The 19,030-nt window shown below is 33.7% G+C and overlaps 1 protein-coding gene across 1 annotated transcript in view; it reads right to left on the bottom strand.

The window, feature by feature from the left end:
* Positions 1 to 19,030, bottom strand: part of GBE1 (1,4-alpha-glucan branching enzyme 1) — a 283,524-nt gene that overhangs the window by 121,694 nt on the left and 142,800 nt on the right. The window contains exons 6-7 of the mRNA XM_036851650.1: positions 17,140 to 17,230; positions 15,371 to 15,580 (exon numbers count right to left, since the gene is read on the bottom strand). Coding sequence (XP_036707545.1) covers positions 15,371 to 15,580; positions 17,140 to 17,230 — 301 coding nt within the window. The remainder of the gene's footprint in view (positions 1 to 15,370; positions 15,581 to 17,139; positions 17,231 to 19,030) is intronic.

The raw sequence follows: 19,030 nt of genomic DNA, 5'->3' as shown, positions 1-19,030 counted from the left end.
TTACACATGCTGCCTTCACTTTCTCTCTTCGCATTCATTTTTAACTCATCAAAAAGAGAATTTCAGCCCAACCATTCCAACAAAACCCTTTTTAGTCCAAATAAATGACCATCAGGCCAAATCAATGTCTACTTCTCAATCTCAACTAACTTAAGCCCAACAGATGCAGCTGACATGGTTGAGCCCTCCCTCCCTGTCCTTCTATTTCACCTACAGATCCTTCTTCCTGACCTCTTCATGTGAGAGTAACTCAGAGATCAGCAGTCAGACCATATCTCTCCTCATCCTCACTTTTCAAGTAATCTAATTCCATCTCATAGCTTGAAATACCTTCTATAAACAGATGACTTCTGATTTTAATTTGCCAGCCCTATCCTTTCCACCGAATTGCAGGTTCAGATATTTGACTGGCTACTCAAGATCTCCATTTATATGTCAAATGGACATTTCAAATTTAAGTTGTCCAACAATGACCTTTTAATTTCCCCCCCAATACTTCTCCCAGTTTCCTGCAGCTCTATAAATGGCTATGCTATACCTCATGCTCAAAAGGTATAGAGGTGCCATTTTCAGAGGCCCATTTACCTACTGGACAAAAACTTAGAAATAATTTTTCTTACCCTCATATTCAACTAATCACTCAGCAAGTTTTATCAGCTCTCCCTTCAAAATGTATTCCATTTTAATCTAATCAGTTCTTAAACCTCCTGATGGTACCACTCCTACCCCAAACACTACAATTTCTCACTGGACTGCTGCAGTGCAGATGACCCTTCATGCTGCCCACAATTCCACACCTACCCACATCCCTCTTCCTCCTAGCTTATTATCATATAGTGGACTTATCTTCAGTATTATCACACCATTCCCCTGATCCACACCCTTTAACAGCTTCTCATCAAACACAGAATAAATTGAATAAAATAGAAGAAAATCCAAACTCCGTACAGAAACCTACAAGGCTTTACATGATCTGACAACTGACAAACTCTCTGGATTTTCCTAAAATTATGCCTCACTTACCATTCTGCATCTTCTTGCCTTCTCTTGAAAACACTAAGCCCGTTCCCCCACAGAGACTTCACAACTGCTTTCTCCTCACTGTTCGCTCACCCCCCAGGATTTTATATTGCACCTTACTTCATTCAAATCTGTTTAAGTATTACCTCTTCAGAAATGGTTATCTTGATCACACTGAAAAACAGCTGCAGTCAGCATAACACTGAACACTTTTAGGTGACTTTATTTTTCTTCATGGTACTTGCTACTATCTGGAACTTTATTTTGTATTGTCTGCCTTTCCCATAAACAGGGCTCAGAGAACTGGGGTCTTACCTGGTTTCTTACTGCTTCATTTCCAGGATTCAGGAATATTGGGTACATAATAAGTGCTCAATGAAATTTTGTTTAGTTAATTAATTAATTTAATTAATTAGCTAATTCAGCACCTGTGTGTGCCAGACTTATTTTTAATACATGATTCTAAGCAGCAGATTACTTTATCATTAACATGTGTCCATAAAGCCCCCTGTCCCTATCATTCATTTTAAAAAGCAGAGACACTCAGAAGTTCATTGTATATACATATGCAGTATATATATACACATATACATAGTACATGTATATATTTCCTAAAGACATTTTACAGACATTTCTAATACATTAAAAAGTACTTCATTTCTATTTTTAAAGTAAAACTTCCTTTGCTTTAAAACTAATTTACCTGCACAGCATAGAAATCTATATTCTTGCCCCATTTTCTATCAATTTTAGTTGTGTTGAGATTATAAACTATAGTTAACAGCAAGAAGCCAAAACATTAAATAATCTATGATTAATCTGTATAAAACTTTGAACTTTAGATGTGTCTGTGCACATACGTATATAAACATGTATATAAATGATAAGAAAACTCAAATCTAGTGCGTATTGATATAAACTAGTTAATATCTACACAGTAATATAATTTATAAACACGCACAGCACAAGAATCAGATTTCTACTTTCTGCAGGATGTTAATAAATCCTGCAGAAGGAGTGGATAAAAGGACCAAGCCTCCCTCTGGCTTGTTCCCAGCTTCTCTGAATTGCCTGGGTTTATGCTCAAATGGCCTCAAAGGTTTACATTTCTTAAGACAAATTTTTAGCTGCAGCCAGTTTTTTCTACATGCTGAAATAATCAGTAGAGCAGGGAAATAAGCCAGTCATAATGAAGACAAAGAGGAGAGAAAACCAAAGCTGTGCCCTCACCTGATACAGACCTGAATCCTCTCCAGCCTCAGAACCTTGCTCCCCCTTGTATTATAAAAAAAGTCGGTGGAGGGAGGAGAAGGGAAGAGGAGGGGAGAGGAGGAGAGGAAGAAAGATCACAAAGAAAAAACGGAATGCTTCATTTCTGCCTTGATGGGAGAAATTCTTAGGTCTTCATCAATTCACAGATGACTATCTAATCTAGACACCGAGGATAGCATCTCCTCAGAGTATTTGGTTCTGAGTGAGGTTTTTACTTTTGCATTGCCTATATTTTAATATTTTACACCTTGTCTGCTTGTGGCAAGTGCAGTCTATATATTAAGACTTTTAAAAAGAACATAGAGACAATTTTCCCTTAGCTCTTTGCAGAATTGATAAGCATGAATAAAAAAATAAAATCCATGATTTTTTTTATTGTTGGGTATCTCCTTTTAAATATCACAAAATTTAAATTGCCAAACGTACAGCTGAGATCTATGAGACAGACAGACAGAGAAAGAGACAGAGAGAGAGACAGGGAAAGAGAGAGAGACAGAGAGAGGACAAAGAGAAGAACTAGGAGAATAACAAAGGCAGCCAGATGAATCTTTGATGGACTGATGGGGGAAGACTGATAATAGTATTTTGTTTAAGTTAGTGTAAATTCTGAAGCAGGTTGTGCTATTACTTACTGCTTGAGAAAATGGTTAAAAAAAGCTTCATTTCTCTAAAATGTAAACTACAAGTAAATGGTACTGTATGTTGATGGGGATTTGAGAGTGATAAGGAAGAGATGAAAATGAACGATGTCAATAAAATAAAGAATTAAAATGGTGACAAGCACTACTCTGTAAGGAACAGCCCATAGCTTGGATGCCAAAGCAAACCCACCCTAGTTCCATCCACTAACTACCACAAGTTAATATCACTATACCTTTAGTATTTAAGGTATTTAAGGGTTTAGTGAAAATTTTTAGCTTCTTACAAGGACACAAATTTCAAATAGGATATTCTTTACAAAAATGTAAAACCACCATTAACAGTGTTTATAGTATGGAATTTACATATGCACACTCAACAAAATATCCCCTAAAAATGAGATCAAAAGAAAAATAGGTTAAGTTATCACTATTTTAAAATACAAAATACAAATATAATTGCAAATCTTATCTACAGATTATGATAAATAAGTGAAGAATGAAGAGAGGAAGCCATGAGCAAGCATTCCAGGGGATTGATTTTAGACTGCTGAAGTTAAGAAGGGACTTTTACAATGTGGACAGGAAAATAAAAAGGAGCTGGCCATACAAAGGCAATACTCCAGGCAGAGGGAAAAGCATGCACAGAGGCTCCAAAGCAAGAACAGGACCAGAGTGGTTAGAGATTAATGAATGAGAGGAAGAGTAAGTTAGGACGAGACCAGAGGCAGGTCCTTCAAAACCTCGATGTTAGGATTTCTTAAAAAATCTCTTCTAAGTGCATTGAAGTGCCTCAAGGTCAAAGACATTTGAGAAATGAAGTGTTATTGTGCAGCACTTACTTGGAGATTCAAAATACACAATAGCTAATTAAAGATTCCAAGAATTTCAACTATAAAGAAATGTGTTGAACTTGATTTAATTCAGGGTTTTCCAAATTTATTTGAGCACTGAACACTCTTCATGTGACACACATGGATATCCTCCTGAACTTTCCTCCCTGGTGGATCATTTTCTATAGTAGTTACATGGAACAAACTGCTGTGACAGATCTGGATGCCATTGTTACTTCATAAATTAACTGAAATACCATTTGCTACATCTGGGAATAAAAGGACCTAAAATATTCAATAAGTAAGACTTCGTAGAGATAACGGGTTTCACTTTTTACTCAGTTGAACAAATATTTGACAGTCTACTCTCTGGTAGGCTCTGAAACACTGTGCTAAACAATAGGGTTACAAGATGTATAAGACCTATATTCTAAATTTGGGAGCCTTAGAAAACATAAATGTATTCATTCATTTCTTTATCCGTTCAATAAATTTGTGTTTAAGTAAGTCAAGCACTGTTCTAGTCTTGAGGGATAAAGGCAGAAACAAGACAACATTGCCTTTGCTTTGCTGAAGCTTATATTTTTGCCTGGTGTAGAGGAGAAAAGTAAACTAAATAATAATGCAATCCAAAAACCAGTATAGTAAAATACATATTAACATGTAAGAGAGCAGACAGTGGAGGTACATAATCAAATAAGAGCGTTTAACACAGGGCAGAGGTAGGAAAGAGGATCTGGATTTGAGAAATAATTTGGTAGTAATATAAAGAGGAACTGTAATGGTTAGATGGATATATGTTCAGAGTTTGTATAATACATAAATTCGAGGTCAACAAAGAAGTTGTGGAACAAACCATGGAAGTTATAAGAAATAATAACTAATTCTTATTATGTGCTAGAAACTGTTCTAAGAACTTCAAGTATTTTTAATACTTCAAATCTCCCAACAGCTCCATGAGGTAAGCTCCGTTTTAATCATCGTTTTAGAGATGGATGTGAGTACTAGAATATTTTAAATTATGTATGTGGCTTGCATTATATTTCTTTTGGACAGTGTTGTTCTATATGCTTCTCAGCAGGACTATTAGGTTTCTATTTTGCACACTTATTTTGTGCACACCTCACATATAATTTCCCATTTTTCCTTCTGACCCCACCAGCCGGCAGCCTGGCAGCACAGCAGTCTCCTGTACCAGGTGGTCGGCAGGGACAGCAGTACTGAGTGCCTCTCTCGCCACCTCTATGACCTGACAGTGTTCATCCCTTCATTTTGTCACTAAACTCCCCGAATTCTCTTCTTTTACAGGAGATCTTAGATACCTCACTTCTGGAAAGTGCTGGGAAAAGATAAAGAGATGGGCAATTTCTAACAGCCTTTCAGATATAACCACACAAGCTGGTCGATAAGCCCATGGCAGAAACAAGGAGGAAAAACTGCAAGTTAAGCAAAGCTCATGCCAGATTATTATAAGGCAACGCTTAATAATAACACTTTGTCAGAAGGAAAATATCAGGAGGACATGCTAGTCCAGCCTGGGCAACAAACAACAAACACAAAGGTGTGATCTCCTTACTCATAATCATTGTCACAACATCAATGGCCATGTGAAATACAAAGAAGAGACAGGAGATGGTGAGAACTAAGTGGGCCCTTCCTGCCTGAGCTAATCTAGGTACTGTTATAGCAAGCAGCTTAGCCATTATACTGAAAAATTTGTCCCCTAACTCCATTATTGGGAAAGACTGAACAATTTGATTTAGAATCTACGTCCTGAGACTAAAATTCTGTTTCCCTCTCACAACAAAGTACCATAAGATATTATCATAAGAAATAGATCCGATGGCCCTGGATTTAAAAGGCAAAAGAATCAGGGTAGTTAATCCAATAACTTTAATAAAATGCCTTCCTCACCCGAAAATTTTAAAAATAATAACAAGTAGAGGGATGCTTTGCTTATTCTGCATTGGAGGGGAACAAAGTACTCCACATAAATAAAATCTTCACAGTAACCCTCATTAAAAAATAGTTGACAGAAACTTTAACTTAATGTCTAAAATAACATTTAAAAATTTAACATTTTTAACGAAAATACTTTGAAATAACATTTTACTTTTTCCTGGTGCCTAAAAAGACATTTTTGAACATGACTTAAAGTTTTTTTAATGACTCACATTCATTATGATCAATTATTACACTATAGTGCAGTCTAATGATGCCCAGAGGGACAATTACAGAGTGTGGAACTGTTTGCTGCTGCACCTGAGGGGCCTCACATCGCTGTGCTTTCAGTTCTGGTTTCTGGCCTTGATGGGCTTTCTCCCTCTACCATTTCTCTTGGCTGTGATTTCTCAGTACTGTTAGATGTTGATCACGATCGGTCATTTCCACAAACGTTCCTAATTTGGGGCTTCTACCAAGAAAACGGTTGAATGTGCTTTTAAAAAATAGTGTGAGACCACAACAAATAAAGATCCACAGCGATTATGGCACATATTTGGCTCACGAAAAGTATTGTTATTGCTTGTCTTCAAGCCTCTAAGTATGTTTCAGAGGAATAGGTCGGCTGGTTAATCTACCCACAAGAAGACTGTGACAATGATATGGCAATGTTGGTAACAATGGCGATTATCATGACTACAAGCCAGGCGCCAGGATAAGTGTGTCACTAAATCTTCACAATCACAGGAGGGAGATACAAATAGAGTCTTATTTTACAGATGGGGAAATTAAATTTAGAAAGATTAACTAATCTGGCTGTGGTTACACGCTAAGTGGTGTAACCAGTATTTGAGCCCAGGCTGCTACCTAAAGCCCAGGCCTCTACCCATTCTCTATTATGCCTCCAAAAGTCAGTAACTACATTTATAGAAATTACTTACAACTTAGATGCAAGACATTACAATAAATAAAGGTTACTGAATTTTAACTCTGTAGATTTCTTCACTAAATGTGAATTTTGATTTATTGAGCCTGATTTTAAAAGGCATTTATTTTGTTGATTCATCTGCTACTTAAAATCAAGGAGATGTTAACATAATTCTGCTGAGAGACAGTGTCACACTACCAGTTTAGGTTTATAAAATTCCCACTGCTAATCCAAAGAAAGTTGAATTACAATGTTGTGTTTAAACTATAAAAGTATCATTGTCCTATTATCATATCTGACTCAGTACCTAATTTACTACCTAATTTTGGAAGTTTCATAGAATCTGATACTCTCTTAACCCAAGGTACATCTCAGGGTCCAGAGATAGCACTAGAGGCCCAGAGATTATATCAATCCCAAATGTGTGTCCCTTTGGTCTGAACAATAATTTCAAAAATTTAAATTAATTACAGACATTTAAAAATGGGGATGTTTCATATAAAATGTGGACTTCTGACTTCTCTCAAAGAAGTGGAAGATGTGGCTTCACATGGAAGCAACCAGCAGGAGCTTGTGAGTGGGAGCCCCTTCTAACAAGACCTATTTGCTCTGGGTTGCCAAGACCACCACCTGGCCTGCTTCCCTCAGTTACCTGCCTGGTTTGTGAGTTAAGCCCTGCTTTCACCTTTAGTAAAAATCTGAAAGTACAATTCCAAACTCTTCATAATATTCTATATTTAGCTTGTCATGTATTTTCAATGATGTTATTTTACATAGATTTAATAACTGCCCTGTGGCACATGATGAGCTCTTCATCCATGAAACCAAGATTTAAGTGTTAAACAGCTTGGTAAGATCAGAGAGGTAAAGGTCATGTAATTCTAAAACCACTTATTTTATATTATGTCAGATCTTTTATATCTTAACTATATGTAGTATTTATTATTATCATCATCATTTTGGCTGGAAGTATCTTTGATAGCTTTCTTCATTGAATTCCGTTCTAAAGAACATGTAACCACACCAAGTCAATACTTTGCAGTGTCATTTTCATAGCAAGCAAATCTGATGGTGAAAAGTTTATTAGACAGAGAGAAAGAGAAACAGAGACTGCTTTACTTAAAATATTTTCTATAAGAAACAATAAATATTAACTTTACTTCCACATTTAATACATAAACAACAAATATATCACTAAAATTAAAAAAATAAACAAGTATCTTTTTTGAATGTAACATGGTGATAAGTGCAATGGAAAAAAATTAGGTAGGGACAGGAGATAGGAAATGGCAGAAGACTGAAGGAGATATTTTACTTCAGGTTGTCAGAGAAGAAAGTTCAATAAGGTAGGTAGGCACCTAATGCCTCCAAATTGAATGATCCTTAATAAAGGTTATCACTATAGTCATCATGATAATCATCCCTCACAAAGATCAGATAAACCCACTGAACAGCTAGTTGGCCTCATTTGCCGTCCTTTACACAGTGCTGAGAATAGAGCTTAAGTCTTAGAAAAGTTGGCTATTATGCTGTTTTGTTTCCTAAAGCACTGGGAGAAAATGTTAACTATAACTGCCCCTGAGTTTTAGTGATGCTTTCAGCAGACAGAGAATTTTGAAAGGCTACACAGGCAAAGGTCTAATCTTGGGGAGCTGAAAAAAGACAATGAAATAAATCCTGAGGCTGATGGCTTGTCTTACTAACAGTGAAAGAAAAAGAAGCAAAATGAAGACCAAATAGAGATATCTCACCACCACAAAATTGGGATGGGAAATTCAGAAGTTTGAGAAAAATATGCCTGATCACTAGTCCAAATGAATGGGGGTCGGGGGGGGGGAGACCCTCAAAAATAAATAATTTTTATGTTACATATAAATTATGTGCCCTTCCAAAATTTTAAGAGATACCTATATTTTCTGAAAATAATTGGCTCACTATAACATGGGTTATTTATCTGCAGCATAACACTAAGGAAATCATTCAGCTAGGAAACCATGAAATATCTCTTCATAACTTCAAAACTGCTAGTCCATAACCTAGAAAACAGACATGGCTAAACAAGTTGTTTTGTTACACACAGATAAAAAGAGAAAAATGGATTTTTTCTCACATTTTACCTGCTTGTTTAAAAAGGTCATAAGAAAAACCCAGATATTATTATTATAGACTCAACAAAATTCACAGACTTAAGTAAACAACCACTGAATAGGGACCTTTGGACCATTTTCACAGGCATGTACCACTGCCTGAAGTTAAAAACGCTGCTTTTGAAGCCATGCTCGACATTTTCAAATTTAAGGTAAATTACCAAGTAAGAAGAGTCCTACTTTAGAGGGAGTTTGCATTTGAGAAGGTGAATGTTACAGGTGAGTAAGACCTAAATACTCAAGATATTTTCACAATATCCCTGTGCACTTAAAGTTTAGACTTGTGAGAATAAACAAGGCAGAGAATACAAAGTTTTACGAGGAACAAAGTTTACACAAAGACTGTAAATCCTTACTCCAGTGCTGTGCTTTGCATCAATGGAAACCTTTCTGCCAGGCTGAATAATCTCATAAACCCTGTAAGAGAAGTAATATTTCTACCATTCAAACTCAAATCCAGACAGATTAGATTGATATAGCAACTTTCTTAATCACCTTTACAAAAGAAAATTAGCCTGTCTGAATTTTGAATCTAACTCTACGTTCTTTGAAATAGTAGATTTAACCATTTGCCTCAATCAAGCTGAAATAAGGTCCTGGTTTAAACAAGGAAAAATTACTAAAAGGAAGAGAGAAAATTCTGTAAAAGAGGAAAACAGAAAGACTTTTTATGGGACGTCCAGCATTATTAACAATCTTACTGTGAAATTTTAATATTCTTAATGAATAGGCTATGTAAGTTATTCTTTGTTTATTTTTAATTGTCCGACTCCCTGTGGAATAGTTAACTGTTTGCTAAATCTATGTCCGAAATTGTCTTTTAATCTTCCATCATTTGCTTTTTATTAAGCAAATAGGAAAGGTATTTGTCTAAAATGATACTGTATTACTTCAACTTAAAAAAAATATTCAATGTTCTGAAATCTATCCAAAGAAATTAAAACATATACTTTCTTTTAGGGTTTTGTGCTAGTTTAAATATACAGAAAATATCTCCCTAAAGATATGACATAGGGTAAATGCTCAATAAGTTCATTCAATAAATTTATGAATGAATTGATCAGAAAAACAAGTTTCTTCTTCTTTAAAAAAAAAATCTTTGATGTTAACCTTAATTTACCTAAGCAATTATTTGTAAACTTTTTTGACTGTGTGCCTTATCAGCACACTCCTCCATATGTGTATTTATTTATTAATTGTATATATACCACTTTAGTAATATATTAATAGATCCACAAAAAGAAACTAAAAGTAAAGATAAAATAATCAAGGTCTGGTTAAACTTAAAATTGCTTTCACAGGTGATTTTAATGCTCCTCCTGGCTATAATAGCTCACTAAAATACATAGATATAAATGAAAGAAGGGAATCAATGGCTATCTTTATTAAGTTATAAAACTTTTTTTTTCCAACTCCTTCCACTATCTACCATCTTTCATGAAATATGGATTGTATATTTCATTTTCCCTGAGTTAGTTGGGTGATCTTGCCAATTAACCACAAGGTGATTCATTTATATTTATAATTATATTTATAAGTATAACCAATGGGCTTATGACAAACTATAATTGGAACAATTTTAGAAACTTGGCAAAAAATGCTCCAAGATTCATGTATATGCAAATAAAAGAATTTTTATGACTGAAATCATTTGTGGCAATAAAATCACGAAGATGGAAACTTTTTCTTGATATTTTCCCCAAACGGTTTCCCCATAGCTAAACTTTCTTTGAAAGCAGTTACTTCAAGTTAACTGTTAAAATGTCACCTATACCCTGAAGGGAGTGATTTTTTTGTATTTGTTTTTTCCCAAATTTCTGATAAGCATATGCACAGAAACTTCAAGCATATATATCTAGCAATGTGTCCTAGATGAATCTAAAACTTTTCCAGATAATACCTGTTTTCAACAGATGTTGAACACATTTACCCTTTTTATGCTATTTTTCTGTGTTATTGTGGCCATTTTTACTGTAGCAAAAAAGAGTGATTATTTCACCTGATGGCCTGTTGCTTTTTGTTTTTTGCTTTTAAGAAATCACAAAGCAGCATATGACTTTAAAGCTCTTAAAAAATAATATTTTGGAGGTTTCTATTCATGTCCTGGATGCTTAGTTTTTAAATACCCTGCTAATCATAATGGTGTCATATATTCATTAATTAATATATCAATGAACAATAATTCTTAAATTAAGGATCATCATTAATAATTGATTGTCATGATGTAATATCAAATAAATATATGCCAAAATTTTGTTTAGAATTTTAGTATCTATGTTTATGAGGGCTTATCCAAGGAATGTAAGATTGGCTTGACATTCAGAATCAATAAATGCAATTCACTCTATTGACAAACTAAAAAAGAAACATCACATAAGACATCACAGAATATTTAAGATTCAAATATCCACTCTCAGAAGGGAAGGCCCCATGAATTTCCTTCCACATTCTAACCCGTGGAAAAGACCTAGGAAGATTAAGAAGATCCACATATTATAGTGTATGTACTAAAGGATATTTTATTCCATGTGGTTATGACCTTAAAAAATCAAACTGGATTCACTTTTTGTTTCTGAAAGGAACTCTTATAACTCAAGATAAGAGTATCTTCCTGCCTAATAGTTGTCACTACAAACTCATGCTGACAGAATATGATTACACTACTTTTGTACCCAAATGTAAGGTTCGGGGGGGAAAAAATGAGCATGAGTTCTACTATGCTATCTCCTTTGAGATTCATATCTTATCTTTGAAGAAAATACTCAACAAAGAAACTGTTCTCATTCGAAGCTTTAGTAAAGGTTACGGTATAATAATTGCTAAGCTGCACAAATTGTGCAGTTGTCTTGTTATTTTATCAAGTGCATTTACATAGTGCCAGACACATATGCAAAATACAATTTAAAACTGAGACCATTAAATTATATCCATTATTTCTCACTCTAGAAACTTTTGAAACTTATGGGTGACAGATTTGTCAAGAAGTTCTCTTTACCAACTAAAGAAAGAACAACCCAATCTCTGTTATGAACTGTCACTAGTAATTTAGCAGAGCTAGAAGGCAGTTCAGCCGAGTAGACAGAAAATTAAAACATGGGCAGCTCCTGATTGGAAATTTATTCATAACAGGTAATGAAATAGCACAGTCAGGATCTCTGGTATTACCCAGAGTGAGAGATTTAATTCTGATAACTCTGATGATGACACTTGAATCAGAGATTATAAATGGTGACAGGTTGTGACATACAGATAGAATGAAATGAGCATCAGCAACATATCTCTGCAGAAGCTGATTCTATATAAGATCAACATTTTCTTAATTTCAAAAATTATTACACGTTTTCAAAAAAGAGGTTTATTAGGGCCTTAGGCAAACCCTGTACCATTTTTATATCTAATTTTCAATGGAGTATAAGATTAATCAACATATCAAAGGTAAGGGGTGAAAAATAACTTATAAATTAAAACATGAAGTATAAATTGTTGTTTCTGATATCACCTGGATAAGGAACAAGCCCAAAATTATAGACGAATAGCTATCCTATGTATAGAGTAATAGTAAAGGTTTGGGTTTTCCTGTGTTTATATGCATGAAAAGAATACTCATTAAGTGCAGCCACATAAAAATAATGTTATTTGTATTTGTAAAGAATAATCATTTTTATTTTGGATTTTCTATGCCTTTTTATATTTTCTAATTAACAAAAATGGCATTATTAGTTTTATAATGATTAGTATGTTTTTTGAAAATTGCCTATTTCAGACAAACTCTCTACCACAGAAATACAGCTGAGAAAAATACCAATATTTCCACATAGACAGGTATTTCAATACATCTCTTTTGAATTTGTGAACTGGCATATTTACTGTGTATGGTTAAAACCTGTTAGATGTGGGGATTTTAAAACTTAGTCCTAAAATTCTTTAATACTCCTGTCACTGAAATAAAAGGGTCTATTCCCCTTGAATCTGTAACTGTTTGGACAATAGCTTATAGCAGAAATGACGCCATGTCAGTTTCCAGACCCAGACCGTAACATGGAAGAGAAGAGATGTCACACTGACCTATGCCCCAACTGCAGATCTGGAAGTAAAATAAATAACTGCTGTTGTCCAAAGTCACTAAATTTTGAGCTGGTTTGTTAAGCAGCAGTAAATAACCAAAAGAGCATCGGACTTTCATCATGAATGCCGATTATAAAAATGGTTTTCGCATTACACCAAAACAATATTATATTACATATGCTATAACTAGTCAGAATAGAAGGAAGAAAATGTAAAAAAAAAAAGAAAAATGAAATACACTTTCATCAGGCTAACATAAATTTTATCAATAAAGTTTTTAATAAATTACAACACAGTATTGAGAAAATAATTCAAAGAATCTTAGAATCTTTAGTATGTTATAAATTGAAAAACCTAAATATTATAGAATTATTTGCTTAAATTTGGTGATTTAACTTTTTAAATTTGTTTTTGTAGGATTTATCTATATTGTTTAATGATGTTGTAACTAAAAGCATAAACCTATATAGAAAATACTAATTCTATAAAAATTAGAGAATTTAAATACTGTCAAATAGAACCACATATTGAATAATAGAAATACATTTTAAATGGAACTATATTTACAGAGGTCTAAGCCTACATGACATAATGCAGCCCCGAAAAGTATTAAAAAAATAATAACAAAGTAAAATCATGCTACATGTTATTTACCAAAAGTAAGCACTTGAGAAAGATTAATAGTTAATTCAATAAGAAAGAAACTAAGTATTGGGTTGGCCAAAAAGTTTGTTCAGGTTTTTCGGTAACATCTTATGGAAAAACCCAAACAAACTTTTTGGCCAACGCAATATTAAATAAAAATGTTAAATATGCCTTAATTTCGGTAATATAAACAATAGCATTGTTTTAAGACTATTATGTATAATTCCTTTTCCTTAGAAAACTGGATAACTTTAAATGGACTTTGAGAGCTCAGGATACAGAAAAATACCCTATAATAAATATTTTAATAAAATAAATAATCATTTTATAACATAAAAATCCACCTACTTAATGTATTTCTTTTCAAGGCACAGTTCCACAGCAGAATAGTTTCAAAACATAAAAATTTAACAATTTAGTGTATTTCTTTCATAAGGCACAGTTCTACAGGATAGAGTCAACATTATTCATCCAAATATGAACCAGAAAGTTCAATTAATTGTATTTCTCGTCCACAAGCTACTTTGATAAGATTTACTCAATAATGAAATTGTTAAGAATCACATCGTAGAATTAGCACAGGTTCAGTCCTTTTTACTCGTTATAAATCTACAGTATAAAAAGCAATATTCAAAAGGTGACACAAATACAAAATACCTTTACAGAGGGAATTGTATTAATCCCAAAACTCTGCCTCCTCTTATAATGAAAACCTGAGAACCAGAATGATTAATCGATTTGTACCAGAGTGAAACTAGGCCTGGAACCCAGCCACCTGCTTCTAACTCTTGTGTCTTTTCTCATATATTATGCTGCTTCATCTGGCACGAGTGATTCCTATACAGCTATGAAATATAAAATAATGCATGATAATAAGAAAAGAGTGAAGCAAAACAACTTCCTCCATATAAAAAGTCATCTAATTTATGCTGAAACATTAGAATTCTTCATTTTATCAAAGTCCTTGCTGAAGCATTTTTCTACACTGTTTGTTTTCCAGATATGTGCATATTTATTTATGGTACAACATCCAACAGAAAATTCATTAAACTCTTTCAGAAATATTATAAAAATTAGTTATCTATTACTTGACACTCTGCTACTTTTAATACACCTGAAATCATATTTTTATTATATTTTCACTTATGATAAAAAATGGATACAAGTTGATAGTATTTTTTATTTTACAAAATGTTTGCCATATTTTGGAATTTAGATTTAATCACCTAAAACACCCTTCTAATTAGATGGCAAGTCAGAGATGTATCTAATCTTAAGGAATTGTTTTAGCACTAAACCTTAGTTTATTATCTGTGAGATGGTCATAACAATAGTACTTACCACATGTAAGTAGAATTGTTGTGCAGAATAAATAAAATATGTAGCTAATATATCTAAATCCTTGGCACCATACCTGACATATTACATACTAATAAATGTTAGTTGTTATTATAGTTTAGCTGCAATCAAAAACATGGTAATATTAAGATAGCAAAACACATAGTATGATTTTTAAAAATGGCCTACTTAAAACAATGTGTATTCTTCTATTAAAAGGCGATTTGCTATGTTTAATTCAAACTGATAAAGTACTTTCTAGATATTAAAAAATTATTCACATTAACCTTTTAAGGGGCAATATAACCAATATAAGTTAAATAGCATATGATTTGTAAAACCGAAATTTAGTGCAACTTACCACTAATACACGTGCTAATCAAAACAAGGTAAATTCTATTAGTATGTTAAACATTTCTCATAAAATTTTTTTAAAAATTAAGAAATTAAATACCAGTGAGAGAGTATACATACAATGAATTTAGTAAAATTCCTTGAATTATTTTTAAACAAATAAGACATTTCCATATTCTATGTACGTACCTGGAGTAGGCAAACAATCGACTATCCCAAAGATTATGATTCCCTTTAGGTCCGTAATGAAAGTAACAGGACTCTGTCCCATCAAACATATTCAATCCATCTTCTGAATTTTTGGAGGCATGGCTATGTACCATATCTAAGAAGACTGTAATACCCATTGAGTGAGCTGTGTCAACCAGTTCTTTCAGCTCTTCAGGAGTTCCATAACGGCTTAAGGTAAAGGAGACAGCAAAAACATGATCACATCATATTTAAAACCAAACAGCCAATCATTTACTGAGACTCAGTTGTTTTACCAGCACAGTACTAGATACTTCAAATGTACAAATGTAGTATGATATAATACTTAGATACAAGTCAAAGTTGCTTAATATTTGTTATTAGGCATTTTTAAAAGCATTCAATAAAAAAAATAAATCTGGCTGTTAATTGTAGATTTATAGCACAATGAAAATTCACATTTTGAGTAGGTAGATAGTAAAATTCCGCTTCTCTATACTCAGAGCTTCTGATTTCCATCGCCAAGCCTAGCTAGTTTGAGGGGTATGGTCATTCCTGTCCACATACCTGGCCATCCCTTTAAGCATGCATGGTTGGGATTGTGAGGGCTCTTAGAATACTTCTTTGAATATCCTTGGTGCCTTAATTGAGGCCATTTCTCCTGTACTTACTTATTCCCAGACTGGAATGCCTCAAGTACCAGCGGGTCCTGTCACCACCCAAGCAGGAAAGATGGGCAGCTCACATGCACGTGGGTGTGTGTTACAGAGAAACTGATGATTGACTTAACAATGCAGAGGGCAACAGTATCCTAGACAGGAGCAGTTTCAGCAAAGTGGTGGAGCTCGTACTTGGAATGCGTTCAACAAAGAAGAGGAGTGGAGGAATTAGAGACAACAAGGACAGATAACTCGTTCAAGGAGAAGTCCTATGAAGAGAAACAGGTGAAGGGACCAGTATCTTTTCTGTATGTCTGGAATGCTATCTACCTACTCCCACTTCACTCCTCCCCCCAGGTAACTCTTTTTTTTTTTTTAGATTTGAAAACTGTTTATCTCTTAATCATGTTTTAGATCTCAGTTGTAACATCAGTTCAGATCTAATCTAAACTGATTAGACCCCTGATTCTATGCTATCGGAGAAATCTGCCATCTTCTTCTTAGCTTTTATTACACGTGGAAATAATAATATGTATGATTATTGGATTTATGTCTGTATGCCACCACACTGTAAGCTCCATGTGGCAGAGACAATGTTGGACTTGTTCAACTTGTGGTTATTCGGGTCAGTACCTCTCTGCATAGGACCCCTTGATGTCTTTCTGCCCAGAGAGCAATATTCCTTGGATTTCACCCTGGGAAGAAGGACAGTCCTTCCGTGGGTAGTATATATCCCACCAAGGGCCTCCTCAGTTACCTTCCTATATAAGTCAATCTCTTTCCAGAAAAGGATATGAGCTCTAGCAATAATGGCTTCCATAAGTCAGGATTTTCTGACTGAAGCTTAGGCCTCTGAACATATGACAATTTCAGCAGGCTAACTGGATATTCTGTACCAGAAATCATTTTGTGAAAACAATGTTCAATCAGGCCAGTCTCTAAGTCTTGATGAGAAAAGAGTCTATGATCTTAATAAAAGAAGATGCTCAGCTTCTATTAGCTCTGTTAACCCTAAAATAGGTTATAAGACATCACACAAAATATAGAAATTCATTTCATTTTTTAAATGTTTTGTTCAAACAAGAATAGATATAATTTCTTTCATTTTACCTTGAAGCTGCAAAGAAGCTTGTGATTTGGTAACCAAAACTGGCATAGTAAGCATGTTCCATGATCGCCATCAACTGAATACAATTGTATCCTGTATAAGCAAAGGTCAAATAGAGACTAAAAGCCACATTTTAAAAAAGTAATGAAAACAATATATAAACACAGCACCCTGTTCAAAAGGCATTAAATTTTACATATAACCTAGAAGATTTGGTCATTTTGAAAAGTTCTACTACTTTAACATCTTTGTTTGTCTGACCTTCTAACACAAAATCAGACAGTTAGTTCTTGAGGGTTATAGTCTAGCTATTTGAAATGTCTTCATTTTAACAAGTAATAAATGATATGCAAATATACTCTTAATTTGGCTTTAGAATATTAAAGATGGCAATCTGCATATGCTAAACTTCAGTTGCACTTGTAATATTCATATCGAAGATTGTGAAAGCCAAATAAAAGTAACTGATTGCAGGCCATGTACTTTTTATTTCACCTTTTTCTTTATATTTCTCTTTTTTCTAGCATAAGATATACCATACCACTGAATCCATTTTTCTACAAGGTAGCTTTTATAAAACCAGCATTAATGCTTCCATTTTCCACTGTTTCTAGGACCTATAAAATTACTCCACAGTCATCCATGGGCACACATGTGCGTGCGCGCACACACACACACACACACACACACGTACACCCACACACATCCTTCCTTTCTCTATCTGAAAATGTTTTGCTTTAACACTAAATGAATTGACTCAAATGAACTGACTCAAAAAAGATAGGTATGTATTTTTAAAAATCCTTAACACAAATATATTTATTAATGTGTTTTTAATGTAAGCAAATAATCAGAGTAGAAGAAACTTTGGTCTTTTAAAAAACTAAAAAAATCATTTTCTTCAAAGTAAAATATGGTAAAATTTTCAAATATGATTTAATTGCCTTCTGCAACATGCAGAGAAAATATTCCTATTCTGTTCTCAAAGTCTAAATTCATGTCAATATAACTTCTTGTGCACATATTTTAGTACATAATTAATATTGGAACAATTACGAATTCACGTTCAGAACTGAGGATTCATAAGTTTAAAGGATAACATAAACTCCATGATTCAGAATCTGTTGAAAAATTATTACTGTTGGCTTTATTGTTAAAAAAAGAAACAAATTAACTCTATCAGGCCTGGTAGAAACACGTATATAAACTACTGCTCAATAATATAAATCAAGTATAATACTTAGTCACAAAATACAGAGTTTGTAGTTTATTTCTCTATTATGTAATCAATATTATTCTTCTGACCAAGTAACAATTTATAGCTTTTATTATTCATTTTACGTCATTAACCATTCCTAAACTCACTTATGGTCAGAGTACTGGGCTAGGTAATTCAAACACAAAGATAAATAAGAAAATCCTTGTTCTGCTGAAACTTCTGCAAGATCCAGGTCATAAACAATTTACTACAGTATGAAATGAGAGACCATCTCAAGTATAACAACCTTAATATAATATTTATTAAATATAATTTATATTAAATTCTCCAAACATTTAATTAATTTTGGTTTCTGGAACCTGACCTCACCATCTCAGGTAATCAAGATCCCTATATAACTAAAAATTTCAACCATGAGAAACTTTTCCTCTAGCCAAAATGTGGACTGCCTACCAGAAGCAGACTAATTAAATGTAGTTTATCTTCCTGCCTAGCCACTGGAGCAGGTGCTAATATGCTGAGAAATGATAAAAAGCATTACCTATAAAAAGAAAATAACAGATCTAAAGCATTCTGAATCAATAATTCAGCAGTACACTATTCACTCTCCTGCTTGTTCCCATGAAGACAGGGTTTGTGTGATTAGAGTCCAATATACAAACACCTAGACCAAT

This window comes from Balaenoptera musculus, chromosome 4 (genome assembly GCF_009873245.2).
Source record: "Balaenoptera musculus isolate JJ_BM4_2016_0621 chromosome 4, mBalMus1.pri.v3, whole genome shotgun sequence".
Classification (NCBI taxonomy): domain Eukaryota; kingdom Metazoa; phylum Chordata; class Mammalia; order Artiodactyla; family Balaenopteridae; genus Balaenoptera; species Balaenoptera musculus.
The sequence above is the reverse complement of the archived record's forward strand: the minus strand, read 5'-3'. Positions and strand labels throughout refer to the sequence as shown.